Source organism: Xyrauchen texanus, chromosome 45, assembly GCF_025860055.1.
Source record: "Xyrauchen texanus isolate HMW12.3.18 chromosome 45, RBS_HiC_50CHRs, whole genome shotgun sequence".
In the NCBI taxonomy this organism is placed as follows: domain Eukaryota; kingdom Metazoa; phylum Chordata; class Actinopteri; order Cypriniformes; family Catostomidae; genus Xyrauchen; species Xyrauchen texanus.
The window spans coordinates 9,982,101-10,006,125 of record NC_068320.1 but is presented as its reverse complement, the minus strand read 5'-3'; the positions used below and the strand labels follow the sequence as shown (position 1 = coordinate 10,006,125).

The following is a 24,025-nucleotide window of genomic DNA, read 5'->3' as shown; positions in this document are numbered from 1 at the left end:
CAGGCAGGTGGTTTTAATGTTGTGGCTGATCGGTGTATACTGTATATGTGTTTTACATATATTTTGATTTATCAGATATCTGTATGCATTTCACCTTTCATGTAAATGTCAAAACGGAACAGAAATAGGAATTTAATTTGGACTTTAAATTTCTTTTTAAAAACCCTGAGATGGTGAGTTTGGCTCTGGAGACAAACTCTAGCTGATATCTAAGAAATATCATCCTGCCATAGTAGTGTGAAATGTTAAAGACTGTCATCAATCGATAGCAAAATCTATGTGGCAGTCCTCAAAATGTCAATGATGAAGTCCAGCCGTCTACAGTGTAATCCACTAGACATGCTGTCACCACAAATGTTCACAATTCATCATGATGAAATAGAGAAAGCACTGCTCAATAATAGAAGAGAGTGATCACACTGGAATTTGGTATGTTGGTTCCAAAAAAACGTTCACCTAAATTTGGACCACATTTGTGTTCATGCTTTGAAAATCACCTGTGCCTTTGACATCATATTCTTTCTGGTCTCCGGGTAACAACATGTTACATTTGCACAGCAGTATGAGAATAACGCTGTTTTGGTCTCAGTACTGGTAGGGTTGAGGTTTGGGCTAGGACTAAATTAATGAAATTACTACTAAACTTTTTCTGAAAATCAGATGTGCTGTGCCTTTCACATCACATCCATTTAAAGAAGTTAGGGTGAAAGAACAGTTTTGGTTTGAAAGTAACTCTAAGGGGCAGTTGGGACATTTAGATGAGATCCAGGCTGATCACACTGCGAGTTTGGCAACAGTAGGTTGAAAGTTTTGCTGCTGAAATTGATCTGTGCTTACCGAAATGTAAATCACTGCTCCCCAGCAGCCGAAGCTGGAAACGTTGCTCGCACAATGCTCTATCAGTAAATGGAAATGTGTTCATGCTTGAGTTGATTCAAAAAAAAATCTGACAAGGTATGTCGCTTGTCAGTAATTTGGCAGAATGGGGGGAATTTTAGGGTACATAAACTTTTGCAAGCAACATGTTGATTTCCCATGTGATAATGTCTGACACTTTCAGCTATGCTAAATGAATGCAGTGATATGGCAGTGATGGGCATTATTTGAGGAGTATTTTCAACCTCACAACTACAGTATTTATTTCAAATGTGTTTATGGCATGTCTCCTGTGGTTAGAACATCTCCGTTCCTTATCTGAGATAACGTTCCTCATATCCAGCAATAAAACTGTCCAGACCTGACACCCACCACCATTTAATGACAAGAACCAGACATTAATATAGCCTGACAAGATATTAAAATCCTTTATAGTTCCTTTGACAAAAGAGCAATCTCACAGTTCTGTGATGACCACCATCTCAACCAGGAACTCTGGCAAAACTGCCTTCTCCTTGGCTACAGTGCTTCCTGGGGCAGCACAAACAGAGTGTGCCAGCTGGTCAGGGTGAAAGAGAAGGTGAGAGGGAGAGAGAGAGAGAGAGAGAGAGAGATCTCCATGCCCGAGTGCCTGTGTAGACATAGAAACAGGGAGTTTTATGGGAGGCTGATGGGAGCTTGATTGACTGACTCAAGGGCCCAAGAGGCCATGCAGGGGATGTAGTGACTGGCAGGTCAATCAGGGCCTCAGCCCAGCCAGCTGGCCAATCAATTATCAGAGCTGATGAGGAGATAGGAGCAGGAGCGACACGCTTGACATGGCATGATCCCCTCCTTAATGCTGGGATTGTTTAAAGAGTAATGCAGCCCACGACTGAAGGATCCACCTCAGCATCAGGAGAATCATAACTGTCCTCTCGGTTGCTCTATATTTTACTAACAGATAATCTCAAGCTAGATCAGGGCTGATTTACCATAGAACCACCCACAGGTGAAGAAGGAGCAAGTGAATCCAGACACAGATTGGAGTTTATTCACAGTAGATTGCATCAAGGCATATATGAATACGTTTATTTTGGAGCGCTACTTGTTAGAATCTTGTTGCATGTAGAGAAATTATATTCCAAGGCACTTTCTTTGGTACAAACATTAAAAAGCCTACCTCAGAGACTGTCATTGTACCAGGGTACCAATATCAGAAGGCAATCAAAACTTTTTCCAGGTATGGAAGTTCCTGGTATTGGGAACATTGAGGCAGGATATGTGACATATCCTGCCTGATTTTGGGAAAACATCAAATTGTCAATGTTACAGTCAAATGTATTGATTTAGAAGTTTGAAAATGTATGTGATTATCCAAGCTTGGAAGAGATCAGTTTCAAGTAAGGGCCCTGGTACTTTTGGAATAATGCTTCATTGGCATGATGGTTTAGTACTCAGGGCGGGCAGCAGTTTTTTGTTTGTTTAGTTTTTTACCCTTGGGAAAAGATCAGTAAGCGTCTTCATATAAATCTGGTCCAACACTTAAATGTACGGCAGAGTTAGTTACATGACAGAATCAAAACCTCATCTACTTTGAGACCTAAACATTTGAAGAACGGTGGTGGGTAGATGGGTTCAGACAAAGACCTCTCTTCTCTTCAAGCTCTTTCTTATGTTCTCTTAAACTTTTCCCTTTGACTGCCAGCTCATAGTGGGGATCATCCAAGCAGCAGAGCTGCCCGCCATGGATATGGGTGGCACTTCTGACCCCTACGTTAAGGTCTACCTTCTTCCAGACAAGAAGAAGAAATTTGAGACCAAGGTCCACCGGAAGACGCTGAACCCCGTTTTCAACGAGCAGTTCACCTTTAAGGTAGGTTGCATAGACATAATCTAAATAAAACAGTGTTGAATACTCACATTTCAAACAACAAATCCATTTCTCATTGGATCCATGAATTTGAAGAGTACTCGCACAGTAGATCAAGTTATATCTGACTACTTCTACTGGTGCATTAAAAAGCAGAGGGGGACCAAAGCAAACAGAGTGAGGTGCCTCATGGGTAGAGTTTGCACACAAGCACCAACCCAATAAATTAGCATGTGGCATAAGAATTCAAACATTCAAACAGGCTCCTGCCTGTCCATAATCTGAAAACTTGAATAATTTCTAGTTTGAATGTTCATTCAAGCCAGTAGGTCTTTCCAATTCGTTTTTACCAGACATCATGTTGCTAAAAAGACCTTTTTCTGTAATTACCGCAGTCAGACCTCTAGAGATTTTTTAAATTGCTTAGTGAAGTGTTGAGTTCTTGAAAGAATTGCAAATGTATAACTGAGTCAGCCAAGGGTGTTCGAGGACTGTTTTCTTGTTTGTTTCTTGTCTAGCCCAGAACAATTTCAACTATGACACGCTACCTTGAGAACGAAAAATGATCCACACACCAACACTCCGTGAGATAGCCACACAGCTGTGACATGTAATCACAAGTGCCTCCATTATTGAAATGAAGAGACTGGAGAGCTGGTGTGTGTGATAGCGTCAAGGACAAAATAGCAACCCTTGGGTCTTATCTCTTTCCCGGCCAATCAAGCAGTTTGTCGCCATGTTGGAACAAGTCCTTCGGGATAATGAGTTTTGTGTGAAAAACAGCTCAATTGGAGGCAATCAAGAATCAAATCTCTCTTCTGCACACACATACACACAATAGTCCTTTAGTTTCATCCCAGCATCTCTGCAGTAGATAAGTCTTGTAACTGGATTAGACTGGTTTGCATGGAAGTAATTTCACCTCTAATATCCCGCAGGTTCCCTACACTGAACTGGGAGGAAAAACTCTAGTGATGACTGTGTATGACTTTGACCGCTTCTCCAAACATGACGCGATTGGAGACGTGAAGGTGCCCATGAATAAGGTGGACTTTAGTCATGTCACTGAGGAGTGGAGGGACCTCCTGAGTGCTGAAAAAGAAGAGGTAAGAACTATGATCCATGGACAGCAATAATCTGTTCTATGCTTAAACTTAATTAGTTTGTTGATTCGTTTACTGATTCGGTCAATGACCCTTCCTGTAGTCCACATCATTGCACCAGTAGGTTGTGACCATTGACTGACTTTTTGATTAAAGGGACAGTTCAAATTAGAGATTCAGATTTGTTTAATGATTCATTCAATGATTCATTAACTTATTCAGTGAAAAGGAACTTTTTGCTTAAAGGGAAAATTATTTATTTTCTCAACCTGATGTAGTTTCAAACCCCTTTGACTTCATTCAAACCATCATTCTTCTGTGCAACACAAAAGAAGACAGGAAGAATATTAGTCTCAGTGACCCTTCACTTTTTTTGCAAGGGAAAAAAAGATGCAATTAAAGTGAATAGTGAATAAGACTCAGTCATTAACATTCTGCCCAACATCATCTTATGTGATTCAAAGAAGAAAGTGAAATGGGTTAAGAAAAACACTAGAGTGAATAAATGATGCAAGAATTTACATTTTTACTGACTTTTTTTAATTTTCTATTTTCATGTTTTCAACTATACAATTATTCAAAGATTTAATAAAAACACGTCATTTATGACCTAAACAAGTATGTTGTTCACTTGTAGACCTTTGAATTTATATATATTTATTTATTTGTTTTTGACAAATTATTTTCATATTTTCTCAGAATGGTAGAGCATATATTGGAAAGGTCGTACACCACAAGAATACAACATCAGTTGGCAGGATTTCAATTGAAATTAGGCTTAATGTAAAGGTGAAAGACTTGCGGGCTCTCAATCTTCACTGGAAATGTCAGATAATCAGCTGGGCCATGCTACGTTTTTATTAATAAAAAGTGTAACTTTCCAAGCAGTGGTTTGGGAGAAGCAATTTCTATGGAAGCCCAAGAGTGCCATTTACAAGAATGAAGCAATAAATTATCAATCTATTGATTTGAAAATAAATGGACAAATTAATAGACACGTTTAAATATAAATAAATAAACCATTTAAAAATATACAAATAAATAGACACATTTAAATGTTTTTATTTAATTAATGTTTTAAAATGTTATATTTAATATTACAATTGTGCATTAATAAATCATATTTTAATGCACATTTTAATTGCATTTTAAAAAGCATTTGGCAATTCCTTTTCTTTATTGTTTGACTTTTCTTTTTTTATATACCATTTGTCAATTCAGGCCCAGGAGTGCCAATTGAAATTATAATAATAAATTATCAATCTATTAAAATGAAATATGAATAAATAAATCAATTTATAAAAGGACAAATATGAAGACACATTTAAATGTGTTTATTTAATTCATGTTTAAAAATGTAATTATATTTAACAACAAAACTGTGCATTAATAAATCAGATTTATTTCATGTTTAAATTGTCATTAAATGTAGCAATAAATGAGTACATTAATGAGTCTTTTAAATGCACTTTTTAATACATTAATGTACAAGCACATTTTAAATTGCATTTTAAAACGGTATTTGGTATTTTATAATTTTAACTCTTTCCCCGCCAGCGTTTTTAAAAAAAGTTGCCAGCCACCGCCAGGGTTTTTGACGATTTTCGGTAAACTTTAATGGCCCGCAGAATATTTTCTTCCATGAATATATAAGGATGCTATATATCAAAATAAAGATCTGAGCCTCTGCTTTTAGGCAAAAAAGCTGAGAAAAAGGCATTTTTATCAAACAAGTGCTTTAGTATTAGTATGGCGTTCCACTTCACGTTTGAGACGATCGCAGACTGTTTCTTTGATCAAAGAGTTGCGTACTCTTTCAAAACATGCGTGCGGGTCTTCCTTACCGTATACCACCTAAAACACGGATACCCGGAAAATTCCGTGTTTGGCGGGGAAGCGTTTTTTCATAAAACCCGGAAAATTCCGTGTTTGGCAGGGAAAGAGTTAATTGGCACTCCTGGTCCTGAACTGACGAATGGTAAAAAAAAAAAAAATTGCCAAATGCTTTATAAAACCTTATAAAAGGTGCATGAATTAAATAAACACATTTAAATGTGTCTATTCATTTGTCCATTTTTAATTGGTTTATTTATTCACATTTATATTTTTAAATGAATTGATTGATAATTTATTCCTTCATTCTTTTGTAAATGGCACTCCTGGGCTTCCATAATTTTCATGGTAAATGTCATGGAAAATAGCATTTAATCTGCAGTTTCTATAGTAACCTTGTTTTTGCGCCACTGTTCATTGGTGGAAAGGTTAATTATTATGCTGTCTAATGTCTGCCGAGGGCAGGGAGTCGAAGGCTATCTACATACGTTGAAGGTTGCACTTTAAGTTTGTGCAGCTGTTGCATTCTATCCAATGGACTAGTGGAGCACTTCAAGGAATGCTTGAGAAAGCTGGAACATATTGACTTTTTCTGAAGGACCTGTAGTGTGTGTACTGAGGGTGGCACTTACAGTGCATGTAAAAAAAACTCCAACGAAATGAAAATCATCAGCAATATGTTCTAGCTGCTCACAGTTTCTGTTCAAATCAAGTTCAGAGGTGCTTCCTAAAAACAGAAGTTACTCTTTTTTTCACCCTCCACAACCAATTAATTTTTCTGCGGGAGAGTTGTAGAACTAATTTAATATAGCTATGGTTTTTTTTCTCACGCAGATGACCTTTTATATTGGCAGAAAATTGATTGTGCATAAAATGGCATGAGCCGTTTAAACTGAAGTAAACTAAAGAAGCCTTTTCCCCTGCCTGTGTTTGCGTCCATGTTTCTGAGAATGATAAACCTTTATGTGTTCATGGAAATGTATTTTCAAATTGTTTACTAGTTTAATTTCACATATAGAGTTCAAAAGTGGTTCTTCTTAACCCAATCTTTCTTATCAATCTTATTAGTGGGCAAAAACACTGTCAAAAAGAGCATTTTGAAAGGAGCAATTTTTTCAGTCCCTTGTGTGCCTGCTAAATTGGTTCAGCTGAAGATTTTCCTTTATTTGGCTTTTTTCCTCTAGAACTAATAATTCTTAGAGAATTCAGAGTGTGTTCACACTTGTAGTTCGGTTCTCTTGGTCCGGAGCAAAAATTTAAATTATACATTTAGTCCTGGTTTGCTTAGCGCTCACGCTGGCATTTTTAACACCAAACCTAAAGATACAACACCAAAGGCATCAGGGAAAAGTCACGATCTGATTGGACCGCTTTTATGATGTATATTTTTTGACGGAACTTACCGAACATCCAAAATAATGCTGGCTGCTGGGCGAAATGCACTCGTTGGATGTATATATGTATATATGGTGGTATTTTTACCAGCTGAGAACAAACAAAGAGCTAATAAAATGTGTAAAGTAGTCAAAACAGCGCCAGGAATTCCTCCATTGCACACACAAACAAAGATATGCTGCAAGGACGGCTGACGCGGTTCCGACGCCAGTACCGAACTATAATGGGAAACGTAGCTCCTATGATGAGAACCAGGTATGCTTGAGGTCAATATTAGGCAAATTACTTCCTGTTTTTGGCCCGTTTAGATGTCTTTGGTCCACGTTGCGTTCATATATCAATCAAACCACACTAGAGTTCATCTGGAAGTGGACCGAGACCCACTTTTCAGGCGGTCTTGGTCCGCTAGTTTGGTGCGCATCAAGGTTCCTGTGACAGCGTTCACACTTGTTCAAATGAACCGCACTAACAGAGCAATCGCACCAAAGTTCATTTTAATCGAACCAAACCTGTCAAGTGTGAACACACCTTCACTCTAAGTGCATCTAATAAGCCTTGACAATGATGTCCCTGATTGAACTTTTGTCTACCAATCACAGCAAGAGAAGCTGGGTGACATCTGTCTCTCCCTGCGGTATGTGCCCACTGCTGGCAAACTGACTGTGGTCGTTTTGGAGGCCAAGAACCTGAAGAAGATGGATGTTGGTGGCCTGTCAGGTGAGTCCAGTTTCTGATTGAAACTGTCAACTGGTCCCTGGCACAAAGATATCTGTTGGTGTCTTTTTTCATCAGCTCTCTACTTAAATTATTTGTGTGACTTAAATTGTGATAAATGTGCAGAGACAACTATTAGTAAGCAATTCATAAGTTGATGCCTCCAAAAAGTGTAAATACTATGTGCTTGCATTGATCCTACATTTACTGAACCTGTGATTGTGCCGAGAGCCTCACTTTATCAACTGCAGTAATGTTCTGCTCTGGTAGAATATAACAGATGAATACATTTACACTGAGTAAATTTACAGCTCAGCATTCAGAAATAACTCCTCATCTAAACAGCCTTGTCCATCCATCCATCCTCCCCCACTCTCGCTCATTCTCTCGCACCTGGTCCATCTCACACCTGCTGTCAGAGAGGCGGAAAGGCCATCAGAACCAGAACCCACCTGCTGGGAGTGAAGAGGCCCCGACTTTACTTTTCATCACTCAAAGAGGGCAGACATGCGATTACTACCACAATCTAGACCAACTCTCTCTCTCTCTCTCTCTCTCTCTCTCTCTCTCTCTTTCTCTCTGGTCCATTAGCATTACAGATTAAAGCTGAATATAAGGGTGATTCTCAATTATGAGCATATTGTCCCTCTGCGATTTTTCACACTCTCACCACTCTCGCTCTTTATATAAAGGAATAGTTCAACCAAAAATTTACATTCTCTCATCATTTAGGCCTACTCACCCCGATGCCATCCCAGATGTGGATGACTTTCTCTCTTCTGCTGAACACAAACAAAGATAGAGATTTTAGAAGAATATCTCAGCTCTGTATCTATATAAGTGATTTGTGCTCCAAAAATCACATAAAGGCAGCATAAAAGTCATTCATGCGACTCCAGTGGTTAAATCCATGTCTTCAAAAGCGACATAATTGGTGGAAGTGAGAAAAAGTTCAATATTTAAGTCCTTTTTTACTGTAAATGCTCCTCCTTGCCCACAAGGTGGCGATATGTACAAAGAATGTGAATCTGCAAAAACAAAAGTATGTGAAGTGAATGTGGAGAATATAAGTGTTTTATTGTAAAAAACAATTTATCAATGATATCATATCACTTCTGAAGAAATGGATTAAACCACTAAAGTTAAAAATGTGTGTGATATGAGCGCAAACCGATCATCTGTGTTCCGCAACTGCTTTCGGGTCCTTGAATAACATATAACGTGCGAGTAAGGGCAGTCGGTGGACTTTCTGGTGCCCTCCTAGGGTAAGATGGTGCCCCCCTAGGGAGTTGGTGCCCTACGCCAGGGGTGACCAACCCTGCTCCTGAAGAGCTATCTTCTTGCAGAGTTTAGCTCCAACACACCTGCCTGTCATTTTCAAGTAATCCTGAAGACCTTGATAAGCTGGCTCAGGTGTGTTTCATTAGGGTTGGATCTAAACTCTGCAGGAAGTTAGCTCTCCAGGAGCAGGGTTGGCTACCCCTGCCCTACGCAGACTGCCGTATACCGTAAACACCGTAGGCCAGGACAATCCCGTATTTTACAGGAAGGGTGGCAACCCTAGGATAATATCATAGCTAGCATTGTATGTATTCTAAACACACCATTAAATACTATTTTCACACTTTCTGAATAATTTGACAAAATTAAATTCATAAAAATATATTTGTTTATGCAGGATTTCTATACTTTAAGATTGAAAGTATGGGTTTGAGACAGTACAAACAGTACATAAAAGGCATCATAAAGTAGCAAAAATAAATGATGAAGGCATGGTAAAATACATACACTCACCTAAAGGATTATTAGGAACACCATACTAATACTGTGTTTGACCCCCTTTCGCCTTCAGAACTGCCTTAACTTAACTGCCTGCCTTAATGTTGGCCCATATTGATAGGATAGCATCTTGCAGTTGATGGAGATTTGTGGGATGCACATCCAGGGCACGAAGCTCCCGTTCCACCACATCCCAAAGATGCTCTATTGGGTTGAGATCTGGTGACTGTGGGGGCCATTTTAGTACAGTGAACTCATTGTCATGTTCAAGTAACCAATTTGAAATGATTCGAGCTTTGTGACATGGTGCATTATCCTGCTGGAAGTAGCCATCAGAGGATGGGTACATGGTGGCCATAAAGAGATGGACACGGTCAGAAACAATGCTCAGGTAGGCCGTGGCATTTAAACAATGCCCAATTGGCACTAAGGGGCCTAAAGTGTGCCAAGAAAACATCCCCACACCATTACACCACCACCGCCAGCCTGCACAGTGGTAACAAGGCATGATGGATCCATGTTCTCATTCTGTTTACGCCAAATTCTGACTCTAACATCTGAATGCCTCAACAGAAATCGAGACTCATCAGACCAGGCAACATTTTTCCAGTCTTCAACTGTCCAATTTTGGTGAGCTCTTGCAAATTGTAGCCTCTTTTTCCTATTTGTAGTGGAGATGAGTGGTACCCGGTGGGGTCTTCTGCTGTTGTAGCCCATCCTCCTCAAGGTTGTGCGTGTTGTGGCTTCACAAATGCTTTGCTGCATACCTCGGTTGTAACGAGTGGTTATTTCAGGCAAAGTTGCTCTTCTATCAGCTTGAATCAGTCGGCCCATTCTCCTCTGACCTCTAGCATCAACAAGGCATTTTCAGCCCACAGGACTGCCGCATACTGGATGTTTTTCCCTTTTCACACCATTCTTTGTAAACCCTAGAAATGGTTGTGCGTGAAAATCCCAGTAACTGAGCAGATTGTGAAATACTCAGACCGGCCCGTCTGGCACCAACAACCATGCCACACTCAAAATTGCTTAAATCACCTTTCTTTCCCATTCTGACATTCAGTTTGGAGTTCAGGAGATTGTCTTGACCAGGACCACACCCCTAAATGCATTGAAGCAACTGCCATGTGATTGGTTGATTAGATAATTGCATTAATGAGAAATTGAACAGGTGTTCCTAATAATCCTTTAGGTGAGTGTATATATACATATATATCAACCCTTGGGACATTAAATTGTCTCTAGCTGAAGAAACACTGTCAGTCATGTTTCATATGTACTCCAATGAAGATCTGAAATTAACAGTGTTAAAAGCTCCATTTAGAGGTTTGTGTTTGGAGGACTATAGTTTTTACAATGTGATAACTACAGTCCCCAAACCTCCTTTCGCCCATCATCATTGGGCTTGTTGAATTGGTCGTTTGCCAGATCGTTCAAATCCTGTTTGAAAATTGTGCAGTTAAGCATGCTTTCACAGTCATTTACTGGGCTTTTGACAGACTCCAAAAGTTTGTATTTTGAAGCAGACCTTTTTTTTTTTTTTTGACAGAATCCTCAAAGTTCCCATTGATTTTACTAGAAAAGCACTTCTGTGCCTGCTTTGCCTCTGTTTATCTTTTCGTCGCAAGTCTATGGAAATGGCTCAGATTTAATTGTTGTTATGGAGGAGTCATTCTCCCAGTGGAGTCACTTTAGAGCATGTCCAAAGAGCTGTCACATTGCAAACAATAGGCCCGCATGGATCATGCCAATAATTTGTGACTGTTTCCATTATGATTCAGCTACAGGGAGAATGACTCATTGGAACACTATAATTTATCCTTTTCTCTGCTCAAACCCTGTTTACCCTGGCTAATCACGCAAGACATGGTTGTTTCAACTAAAGTAAATGTAATTTGGATTCATTCCATAGAACACTGCTTACCATTCTCTGCATATTCTGCATTATTATTCTTCTAGGACTATATTTGTGGTTTAGGCATTGGTTATTGAAGATTAGTTGTTGTATATGGATACATACAGTGGCCTCAGAAGGTATTTGGACACTTTAGCCACCCTTAAAATGTATCAAAACTATTAAGTATCATTTACTTTCAAGAGATATAGTATAAGTACACTTTTCAAGCTAGATGTTTTAGGATTGTTTGTGGTTTGTTAGGTTTAAATGAGAAAGCAATAGACATACCATTCACACGTGTAAACTTGAATTGATCCTGACTTCATTAATCCACTAAAACTCATCTTGAGGCCAGGTTGAAAGTCATTGTAAAATGGCTCAGAAACGTAGGTCGTTCAGGGAAAAGGTTCATGCATTTCTGCATGTTTTAAGTGTTACTCAAGAATCCTAATCCTAATAAATAGTGGCTACCGTATGTATGAAAGACTATTAATTGTATTTGTAAATGTATTTAAACATATCTCAAGCGTATTGATTGTGACCCAGAAATTCTTCAATTTGGCGTTAGACTTTGAGGTTAGATCAGCATTACCTCACCTATTTGAAAATCTATGGATCCTATAAAACACCTAGTTCATAGCAATACATGCAGTCCACCACTAGGAGACACCTATGAGTCTGTAGACCAAACGTTGACAGCATGCCTACATGCTAGAGCCAATGAAAGCATACCACATCATAGGTAATGGGCAGTTTTATTTTCACTTGGATTTTGAGTATCCCTTTTAGGTGAAGTTCTCCAGTGACTATATGAACCATAAACACAAATCATTACAAGCACTGCCATCTTCTTGAACCACAACGCTCTGGCCTGGCTTCTGTTTAAGTGTAGATTACCACAGATTTCCCAAATAAACTCAAATCTCAGTCAATCTGTTGCCAAGCAACTGGTCCAAAGCACCACCAATAATAGTGTTAGGCTTGTTGAAGTTCTGTTTAAATTCAGTGTCATAAATGGCTGAGGTCCATGTTGAATGGTCAGTTAAAGCTTTTTAAATTGTGCAGTTTACGTTTTAGTTCAATAGGAGGTGCTGTGTTGCTCTGTTATGTAGAAATCTTCTGTTGCATTTAATTTAGTCTTAACTAAATGCATCAGCATGCATTCCATATGTGATCCCACTATCAGACTGGAAGATTAGAGCCTTTTAGAGCTAAACTTTTCATTGAAAAGATCTTCAAGTTAAAGGAATATTCCGGGTTCAAAACAAGTTGAGCTCAATCAACAACCTTTGTGACATTATGTTGATTACCATGATTGCGATGACAATTTAATGTCAACAAACCCTAAAACGACTGTAGTGAAATGCGGATTTACATGAGCTGTAAAGCTCAAATAATACATGAGTTTTAACAGAATAATTAATGTAAGTGCTTTTCTAAAATTATAAGCTTTGTGTTTCTGCCTTTAAACCCTCCAAAAATTGGCCCATTGACTTCCATTGTAAGTGCCTCACTGTAACCTCCATTTTTGTTTTTATAGTTGAAAATAATTGTTGTAGTATTCAGTTATGCCACAAATGCTGTTGAGAGAGCTTAACTTGTATTGTACCTGGAATATTCATTTAAAGGTTACAGTAAGGTTCAATGTTCAGTCCTCAAACAGACAAATCATTTATTTACACAGGATACAATCACATACCAGTATTCACATAATGTTATAATATAGTATTAAATATATAAAATACTGTATATTATTTTTATTATTAATAATAAATATAATTAAAGCAACACAAGAGCAAAAATATGAGCATGATCTGTTCAGCATGGCAGCCAATATGAGTAATACTGTATATATATTTTAATATGTACCTAAATAATGCTTCCACTGTGTAAAAAAATGCTTTTGTTTTAATGCAGGAATTATAATACGTTATCTATTAAAAAAATAAATAATACACACAGGGTTGGGAGGGTTACTTTTGAAATGTATTCCACTACAGATTACAGAATACATGCTGTAAAATGTAATTTGTAACATATTCCATTAGATTACTCAAGGTCAGTAACGTATTCTAATTACTTTTGGATTACTTCTTCAGCACTGGTAGATTTTTTTCACTTGTTTTGACTATAAAAATTCTGCCAGTACAGTAAGACAAAATACACATGTTAAAAATACATTCTCTGAAAAACTGAAATATCTGATGCAGTGTTGATTCTAAAACAAGATAAATCAAATTGATCTTATTTTAAGAATTTTTAGATACTTTTACAGGAAAAATATATATAATAATAGTTATCAAGAATATGTTTTTGCCCTAATATCTAAGGTCTTAATAGAAAAAAGAAATTATGATCCAACATGAATTATCTTGATAAAAATATATGATCATGTCTGGTAACATGTGCATGTAAAATGGATAGAAATAGCATTTTAGCTTAGCGTAAAGCTGAAAATTTACACAAGGTTTATTTCTCTTTATTCTGCTCCAAACTTACTCCAAACGTACTTCTCTGTCTGCTCGTATGAATGCAGCACATTTCACCGCTGTTCAAATGCACTTTGGATGGTATCATTTATATGTATCTGAAAGGACTAAATATTAAATGAAATAAATAACAATAAAATGCAAAGAAATCTCTACATTAACCAAAATACTTTTTGTAACTATATTATAATTATTATATATTATAATTACCAATTATTTAAATTGTAACTGTAGTGGAACAAATGTACTAATATTTTGTATTTTAAATATGTAATCCTGTTACATGTATTCTGTAACTCCCCAACCCTGTATGTATATATACAGTTGAAGTATGAAGTTTACATACACCTTAGCCAAATATATTTAAACACAATTTTCTCCCAATATTTTAAACTCTGTACAATTGTGGTGAGAAGAATATCATGCTATTCTGAGTTGGCACTGTTTTAGCAGCATGAGGGGGACCTACACAATATTAGGCAGGTGGTTTTAATGTTGTGGCTGATCAGTGTGTGTGTGTGTGTGTGTGTGTGTATATATATATATATATATATATATATATAATCTCAGCAAAAAAGAAACTTTTTCATGACAATGTATTTTAAAGATAATTAAAACTAGTGGAACGGTCGTTAAGACACTAACAGCGTACAGACGATAAGTTCACAGTTATAAAAATGTAGGACACTAAAGAGACCTTTATACTGACTCTGAAAAACATCAAAAGAAAGATGCCCAGGGTCCCTGCTCATCTGTGTGAACGTGCCTTAGGGATGCTGTATGGAGGCATGAGCACTGCAGATGTGGCCAGGGCAATAAATTGCAATGTCCGTACTGTGAGACGTACAGGGAGACAGGAAGGACAGCTGATTGTTCTCACTGTTGCAGACCACATGTAATAACACCTGCACGGGATTGGTACATCTGAATATCACACCTGCAGGACAGGTACAAGATGGCAACAAAAACGGCCTAAGTTACACCAGGAATGCACAATCCCTTCATCAGTGCTCAGACTGTCCGCAATAGGCTTGTAGGCCTGTTGTAAGGCAGGTTCTTACCAGACATCACCGGCAACGACGACGCCTATGGGCACAAACCCACCTTTGCTGGACCAGACAGGACTGGCAAAAAGTGCATTCACTGACGAGTCGTGGTTTTGTCTCACTAGGGGTGATGGTCGGACTTGCGTTTATCAGCTGTATTCTGGAATAGGATCGGTTTGGAGGTGGAGGGTCCATTGTTGTCTAGGGTGGTGTGTCACATTATCATCGGACTGAGCTTGTTGTCATTGCAGGCAATCTCAATGCTGTGCGTTGCAGGGAAGACATCCTCCTCCCTCATGTGGTACCCTTCCTGCAGGCTCATCCTGACATGACAATGCCACCAGCCACACTGCTCGTTCTGTGTGTGTTTTCCTGCAAGACAGGAATGTAGGTGTTCTGTCATAGCCAGCAAAGAGCCCAGATCTCAATCCCATTGAGCACGTCAGGGACCTGTTGGATCGGAGGGTGAGGGCTAAGGCCATTCCCCCCAGAAATGTCCGGGAACTTGCAAGTGCCTTGGTGGAAGAGTGGGGTAACATCTCAAAGCAAGAACTGGCAAATCTGGTGCAGTCCATGAGGAGGAGATGCACTGCAGAATACCCCCCAATAATGTGTTCAAGGACACATTATTCCATTTCTGTCTGAAACATACATTTAGTCAAGTGTGTGCAAACTTTTTACTGATAGTGTCTCTGCTTCTGGGTCTATAGTTGTAAGATCTACATTCAGAAATGGCATAACACAGATTCTGTGCTTCCTGCTCCTTATATGGGATGGGGTGCTGAGTTCACCACGCCTCCTCTGGATTTTCCTCTCACTCTCAGTCTATGGAATGTGCTACTCTGACTCTTTTTGTTGATGACTGAAGTATTTACATCAGTTAAAAAAACAAAAAAGGGGTTGGAAATGCCAGAGATTTTTGAAATACTTCTTGGAGCAGAGCAGATAAGGTGATAGCGACAGAAAAAGACATCTATAAATGCAGGGAACAGAGTGACAGGGAATAGAGTGAATTGAAATGGCGTGTTGGATAAAGAGTGGTTCTGGAACATTGTAAAATCTTTTCAATTTAACCAATGTTCACTTCAATAACTGCTGCCATATCCGTTTTATTGAAAGGCTCAGGAAGGCACATGAAATGTCTTATCACCCCTCTTTACAGTCACAGTATAACACAACAGAAAAATGTTCTCTCTATTTCAGAAACAGGAAGGAAATTAGACGTTGAATCAGATATTTTGGGATATTTAAACCTTTATTTGTATTGTGAGCTTTCAATCAAAAAGCTGTTTTGTGAAGCTGATCTTATGTTGCAATGTCTAGCTGGTCAGGATCATCTTGGGGAAATCAATTTCTTACATGTAGTTGTTTCTGCATAAAAAGCTGGAATATGGTTCAATACATGTTAAGCTCAATCGACAGCATTAGTGGCATAATGTTGATTACCAAGAAAATTATATATATATATATATATATATATATATATATATATATATATATATATATATATATATATATATATATATATATATATTATTATTATTTTGACCTGACCCTCCTTTTCTTAAAAAAATAAAAAAAATAAAAATCAGTGTTTTTAGTGAGGAACTTACAATGGAAGTTAATGGGGCCAATCTGTAAACTTTAAAATACTCATTGTTTCAAAGCATAGCCTCAAGATGTGTGAAAAAATGTGTGTTAACATGATTTTAGTGTGATCAAATCACTTACAAGCCTTTTCTGTGTAAAGTTTTAGTCAATGTATTACTTCGTTACCATGACGACATAATGTCAACAAACCCTAAAACGACTGTAAAAATTACGATTTAAACAACTTCACAGCTCAAATAATACACACATTTTAACGTAACAATCAATGTAAGCTTTTATAAAATGATTAGCTTCACATTTCTGCCTTTAAACCCTCAAAAAATGGCCCCATTTACTTCCATTGTAAGTGCTTCACTGTAACCTCAATTTTAGCTTTTTAAGAAAAGGAGGGACGAGTCTAAATACATTTTTGTGGTAATCAATATTATGCCACAAATGCTGTCGATTGAGATCAACTTGTATTGAACCCCGGAATATTCCTTTAATTAATGTGATAATACTACGTCCTGTTACCGTGTGTTTCTAGATCCCTATGTGAAAATCCACCTGATGCAAAATGGCAAGCGGCTGAAGAAGAAGAAGACGACAATCAAAAAGAACACCCTCAACCCTTACTACAATGAGTCTTTCAGTTTTGAAGTGCCATTTGAACAAATCCAGGTAATAAACTTGAATATGTCTATATTCTTTGAAACTCTAATATGGCAGAAGCAAATCCAACCTAAATTTCCCATTTACTTGTTTGCCCTTTTCAACGACAAATTGAACACACCATGTACGGAAAATGTAGTGTAATTGGCAAGCTATAACCAAAAAGTATCTTTGGAAGCATGATAAGGCTCTGCGTGAGGCTTTTAAGAAAGTTTGGTTGCAAATTAGTTGAAGAATAAATTAGATGCGATGCTTGGTAGTACAATAAGACTAAAATGACTTCAGATTGATTTAGCATTTCATGGATCAGAGGACACATTTTATGCTCTGAGTGAGCTGCTTTGAATTCAAAGTGTGCCTTGATGTCTGTTAACCAGAGTGGCCAACTCTACATTCTACAAGGCAGCACGCGTTTCTCAAAGCGGCTAACAGTTCCTTGCTCTTATCCCTCAATATTTTATGACACGGCAAATTAGCTCTGGCTCTTGTGAACAATGGCCCCGGGCCTGTTCTCATCGGTCAGTGAAATCCAACTAGTGAGGTCGATCGAAGTATAATCAGGCCTCTAAATATGTTAATTAATATTGTCTACTTGCGTTCCATGCTTGGGCATGATAAGTAAGTAAGCTAAGAGGGAGCCACTGACCCCGAAATTGCACCAAACGGTTGTGTGCTCTCAGTCAATTTACTGTAGTTCTCCGGACCTCTTTGATGGCACCCGCTGGCCTTTCTTTGGTATCTGTCAGCTCGCTCTTCAAAGGCCCACACCGTTTCAAAATAACAGACTTGAACAGACTCTCACACTGAGTGTTTGGGAAAATGGTTGGTGGCGTGAACTGTTGCATCACGTTTATGTGTATTTTTGGTCATTTTTTTACATTGGTATTCGAACACTTATAATAACACTGGGAGATATGCTCATCATGTCAAAGCTGTCTAGTTAAAAAGTCATTGATTTTAGTCAGTTTTAAAGGAATGGTTCAAATTCAATACAAGTTAAACTGTATTGACAGCATCTGTGACATGCTGTCCATTACCACAAAAAACAGTTTTGACTCATTCTTCAGTTTGTATGAACAACTACAATGGAAAGAAAAAGTATGGGAACCCTTTGGAATTACCTGCATTTATGATCTTAAAATCTGTTTTGATCTTCATCTAAGTTACAATAATGAACAAACACAATCTGTTTTAACTAATGACACACAAATTACTGTATTGTTCTAGAAAATATTGAATACATCATTGTAACATTCACAGTGTCGTTTGGAAAATGTATGTGAAGCCCTAGGCTAATGATGTCAACAAAAGCTAATTAGAGTCAGGAGTTGGTAAACCTGGCATTCAGTTAATGAAACGAGATTTGAGGTGTGGGTTAGAGATACTTTGACTTATAAAAAAGTACTCAAAAATTTCGAGTTTGCTATTCACACAAAGCATTTGCTGACATGGACCATGCCTTGCAAAAAAAGAGATCTACGATCAAGAATTGTTGCTTTTCATAAAGCTGGAAAGGGTTACAAAGTTATATCAAAGATCTGTCCACAGATAGACAAATTTTCTATAAATGGAGATGATTTAGTACTGTAGCTACTCTCCCTAGAAGTGGCCGTCCAGCCAAGATTTCTCAAATCACACACTGCAGAATGCTCAATGAGGTAAAATGAACTCTAGAGCGACAGCTAATGCTACTGGGAAAATGTTTTGTTGACTGATGAATCTAAGGTTAAATTTTTTCAGAACACACAGCGCTACGTATGGCAGAAAAAGGGCACTGCATACTAACATGAAAACATCATCGCAACAGTGAAGTACAGTTAAGGGAGCATCATGATTTGGGGCTGCTTTGGGGCCTGGATCGCTTGCCATCATCAAGGGAAAAATGAATTCCATGTTTATCAAGATGATGTTCTGGATAATGTATAGGGTGGCTGTGCATCAGCTGAAGTTCATTAGAAGTTGTGACAATAACCCTAACATCAAAGTAAATCCACTACAGATTGGATAAAAAAAAAAAAAAAAAGAAAATGCACCTTTGGGGTGGCCCAGTCAGATCAAGACCTTAACCCAATAGAGATGCTGTGGAATGACCTCAAGAGAGCCAGTCACACCAGACATCTTAAGAATATGGCTGAGCTGAAACAGTGTTGTGGGGCAGAATGGCCCACATTTATTTCTGAAAGTAGTGCAGGTCTAATCCGCAGCTACTGCAAATGCTTGGTTGAAAATACTGAAGTATTAGCTACTTTTTAGAAGTTATTCTGTTCTAAATTCCTCATTTGACCATTTCTGTTCCTATTTCTACTTTTAAACCCTCCAGAATGCCTTGCACCATATAATTCCATTGCAAGTGCATGTGATGTGTACATATACAAACTGAAGGACGAGTTAAAATAATTGTCTGTGGTAACTGAAAGCACACTATATAGATGTGCCATTTCATTCTATAATTTTGTCTCTTAATTTCTATTACAGAAAGTTCAAGTTGTTATAACTGTTCTGGACTATGACAAGATTGGCAAGAACGATGCCATCGGCAAAGTGTTTCTGGGTTTGAACAGCACAGGCACTGAGATCCGTCATTGGTCAGATATGCTGGCCAACCCGAGGAGACCCATCGCTCAGTGGCACGTGCTCAAGCCAGAAGAGGAAGTGGATGCACAGCTTGCTGCTCAGAAAAAATAGAGCACCCCTCATTACCCCCCAAAACCCACCTGTGTAGTGCTCTTTACCCCGTGCGTGTAAATACCTCAGTGAAATAAGGATCCATGCACCCTTACTCCTAATTTTGTGTCTAACAAAACCTTCTCAGTACTTGGGAGCACCACACCCCTTCAAGATGTTGTGTTGTTATGTCGGTTTCGAACCCCTCATTTCGTCGATAAACTTTTTCTGTTGTTTTTTGTTTTACCTCCATCCATGACCTTAAAAATCCCCAACCAAATGCCCCCTTCTTTTAAGCAATATGATCTGTATAGATAGCGCATGACTGGAGGAATTTATTGTACCACAAGTGTATATATCAGTATGCAGACAAAATGATTTCTAGTTTATGTGTTTGTATGTTGTTACCCGTTTCCTAATCTGTGTATATCTCGATGTTTTTAATAAGATGTTCTATTTTAAATTATGTAAATGCAGACATAGAAGAGCCAATATTATATATAACGGGATTTAAGAATTTTACCTTATCGCATTCCACTAATATATACAATATATCTATATATAAAAATATTTAAGAGTTAACAAATTCCAACCTGCAAGATGCTAGTGATGGTAAACTCACTTCGTAAAGGACGGTTTTGTGCTTCATGGTTACTTAAAAACATACAGATATAATGTACACATACAATACAATACACACTAAACACGAAGGCCATTAACCAATATGGTTTCATGATATAAATATAATATGCTGCTGGAAATTCTACAAGCACATGATTTCGTAATAATGTTTTTGTACTAATTTATCAAGTTGAGGACCTGTATGCTTTGCTTGAACCACTATCTACTAAAGTATTCTTACTTGACGAAAATCAATCAGCCTTTTTTTCACATGGTGATGCTGTTAACTTTCAGTAAAACGGGTCCCCAGTTTGCTTCTTTCTTTGAACGATATTTGCTTTATTTTATCTTCCCGAATCAAATTTGTCGCTGCCACAAGACTGGAAATCGACAAATTATGGGGCAGTCACAAGCTGTAGCCATTGCGTTCCTTGAAGCTTGATTATAATATTTTGTGAACTGCTTACTTTCAATAGTCTTGTTGTTGGATTTGTTGAGGAATTATGGTTCAGCCTCCAAAAAACCGAACCAGGAGTTTTGACTAGCTTTAAGACAACTATTTTTTAGATTAAGTCAACGTCTGAATATTTTTGGTAACTGCATGATTTTTTTTTACGATCTTTGCTAAAGGCTGGGTAATGGGGAGGGAGTTCTACTTACACCGGGCGTCTGTTTCAAAAGACTCCCTTGCCTTCAATCAAAAGGTATTCAGAGGTTTAGGGATCGTCACATTTCAAGTAAAACTTTAGAAGTGGTCAATCCTGTACTATACAATGTTGATGGAGAAGAAGCAAGCTTTTAAACACTGCCATTTTTTTCAGGGAGGTACGAAATGTACATGAACCCTCCCTCCATGAACACTCCTCTTAAATAATGGTTGTAGCTTTGGTTTATTGGGGAACAATATATTTTTGGCCACAATGGTGCCCTAAACAGCAGTCTTTGCTTTCTGTTGCCTTTTCACAGTGACAATAGAGTTAGCCATGCATAACTGCCAATCCTTTCCCCTGTGGCTACTGTTTTGCACTGTACCATCTCTGAAAAAGACAATTGCTTGTTAGAAAACTGCGACAATGTTGACTTAGTTTCATTTAGGACACCGGGTTGGGAAAATGAGCAAGAGCTCAGCTTGCACAGTCTATTCAATCGAAACCACGTGAAAGCACCAATGCTAATGTCTCGGCCAAGCATTAGCATTAGCAAATCTTTTAACAATAACCGTAAAAGTTAATGGTCTGCACAGGTGATTACATTACATACTAATGTCCTTTACTACGGGTCTAACAGGGGGCGAATCGACGTTTTATCCATTAAAACCATGCGTCATCTTGGAGGAACCTCTTGCGTACACTAGATGCTAGCTTCGGGAGGACTTCCTTAGTGTTTTCAATGTTACTGTATAGGTGATAGCAATGTTACTTAAAAACAAAAGTAGAAAAAAAGCTATTTGTCATTCCATAGGAGTCTTTAGGGACTGCTTTGTGTATCACTGTGACTGCGGTGTATGCTTAGCGTTGTAGTTTTCAGTAGGTAGCGGCCATTTTGTACTATAGTGATGTCGTGCTACCATTCCCCTATTATATGTAGAGAGTGCGAAAGTGTGTGAGTGAGAGCACATGTTGAGCATCGTCAGTTTCTAACAACCGTTGACTGCAGGAATGGCGGACGGAGCTATTCCCGAGCGAGGCGAGAAGATTCCAAGCGCATGTCAGTTCACACAGCATTTTGTAGAGCACTGTGCAATACTTGTAAGTCCATATCCTAGTGTTGAAATGGGTGGTATCGCCCAATGAGGTACAAACTAAAAAATTAAATGTATTCCATGACCATAGTCCGGTTAGGTCATAGCACACGTGCATCTGTAAACCTGTTAAGGATTCCTCCTTTTTTTCCCCGTTGAGTTTTTCTGCACACAGAACCTACCAATACCCCAAATATGAGATAATCTCTCTCTATATATAAATATATACAGTGTGTGTGGGTGTATATATATATATATATATATATATATATATATATATATATATATATATATATATATACACACACACACACACACAGTACAAATTTAACCCTTTCCCTCCTAAATAGGTGTATATATTTTCATATTTGTCCTGATATAATTTCCTCATTGTTGAGATCCCCATGGATATAAGAGAATTGTATCGATCTTGTTATAGAAACTTATATGTTGTACTACTAATATGATTGGCTGTACCATTTTGTTATCGCTGTTATGACTCCACTCATGACTATTTGGTTATTGTTCCTTTAGTGCCCTATTGAACACCATTTTATATTTATTATGGATTTCATAATGTACAGTATGGACTGTGTGTTTCGTTTTTACTTTTTATTGTGGGACCAAGTATAGTTGGCACTTTCATTTCAATGTTGCAATAAATATTTATTCATGTGTTCTCTTCATAGCTGAATATGATTTCTTACCCTGAAGGAGAGATCTAACCGAGAGAAAAACTCCTTTTAAACGTATAATCGCAACTATAAGTACAAATTATTACTCAACTAAGACAACCCCTACGTAAACTTATGTACTCTCATTTATACCAGTATCTACAATAATAGCCTATAGCTTGTTTATAAAACAAGGATAAAAACACAGTTTTAGAGTCATACAAATATCCTGATTACAATATAATATATTTCATACGGCAAAATTGCGTGATTGTAATTTCAGGTGTCTACACGATAAATCGAGTGTAGAACTGGACGTATAGTAAAAGACAGCATTGCTTTTTACTCTTCAGAGGTTTGTAAAGTAGTCTGAAAAGCCATTTCTAGCCCTGCAAAGCAATGCTATCTTTTTCAATAGTCTACCAAAGCACGCAAACAGCTCTGGCACCTGATAACTACCATTAAAAATCCCAATTGCTCAATGTGTAACAATACTCTGATACTCTACAACGACAAAACGCCACACTTAACCTTTCAAGAAAAAGCTGTGTAAAGAATTAGAATCTGATGCTGTAGGAAGATCCTAGTTGCCTTTGTGTATATCAACTGCCTGCTTGAGTATTTGTGTGTGTGGAAATTTTCTCTGTAATCTTGTAGAACTGTTCGGGGGGTGTTTCCTGCCATACTGCTGGCCCCAGCGGCAATCTGACAGTTATATTGCTGTGTATACCTTCATTATGATGAGGTGTTTAACGATTTTGTTTCACTTTGTGTAGTGATTCACTCTGTGGAGTTTCTGACTGTTGTTATATAACTTCATATACACAAATGTTCAATAAAAATGTTTTATTTCCTGTTGATACAGAACCTTCTCAAGCTTTTTTACTGCAGTGACTTTCTTTCCTTTTTTGATTATTCAATTGGATCCAAAATGGTGATTTGGGGACCACTGAACCATGTGATTTCACAGAACTTTTCACACAACTGAAGCAAACATTTACAATGGTAGCCACCAGTGTTGGGTGTAATCCGATTACAAAGTAATTAGTTACTGTAATCTAATTACTTTTTAGTCTCAA

General features: G+C 37.8%; 1 protein-coding gene across 3 annotated transcripts in view; it reads left to right on the top strand.

Moving 5' to 3' along the window:
- Window positions 1-23,806, top strand: part of LOC127637683 (synaptotagmin-1-like) — a 278,056-nt gene extending 254,250 nt beyond the window's left edge. For all 3 annotated transcript variants that reach the window (XM_052118892.1, XM_052118890.1, XM_052118891.1), the window contains 5 exons: window positions 2,564-2,731; window positions 3,667-3,834; window positions 7,659-7,776; window positions 17,122-17,255; window positions 19,722-23,806. In XM_052118892.1, coding sequence (XP_051974852.1) covers window positions 2,564-2,731; window positions 3,667-3,834; window positions 7,659-7,776; window positions 17,122-17,255; window positions 19,722-19,931 — 798 coding nt within the window. In that variant the 3' untranslated portion in view covers window positions 19,932-23,806. The remainder of the gene's footprint in view (window positions 1-2,563; window positions 2,732-3,666; window positions 3,835-7,658; window positions 7,777-17,121; window positions 17,256-19,721) is intronic.
- The last annotated feature ends 219 nt before the right edge of the window (window positions 23,807-24,025 follow it).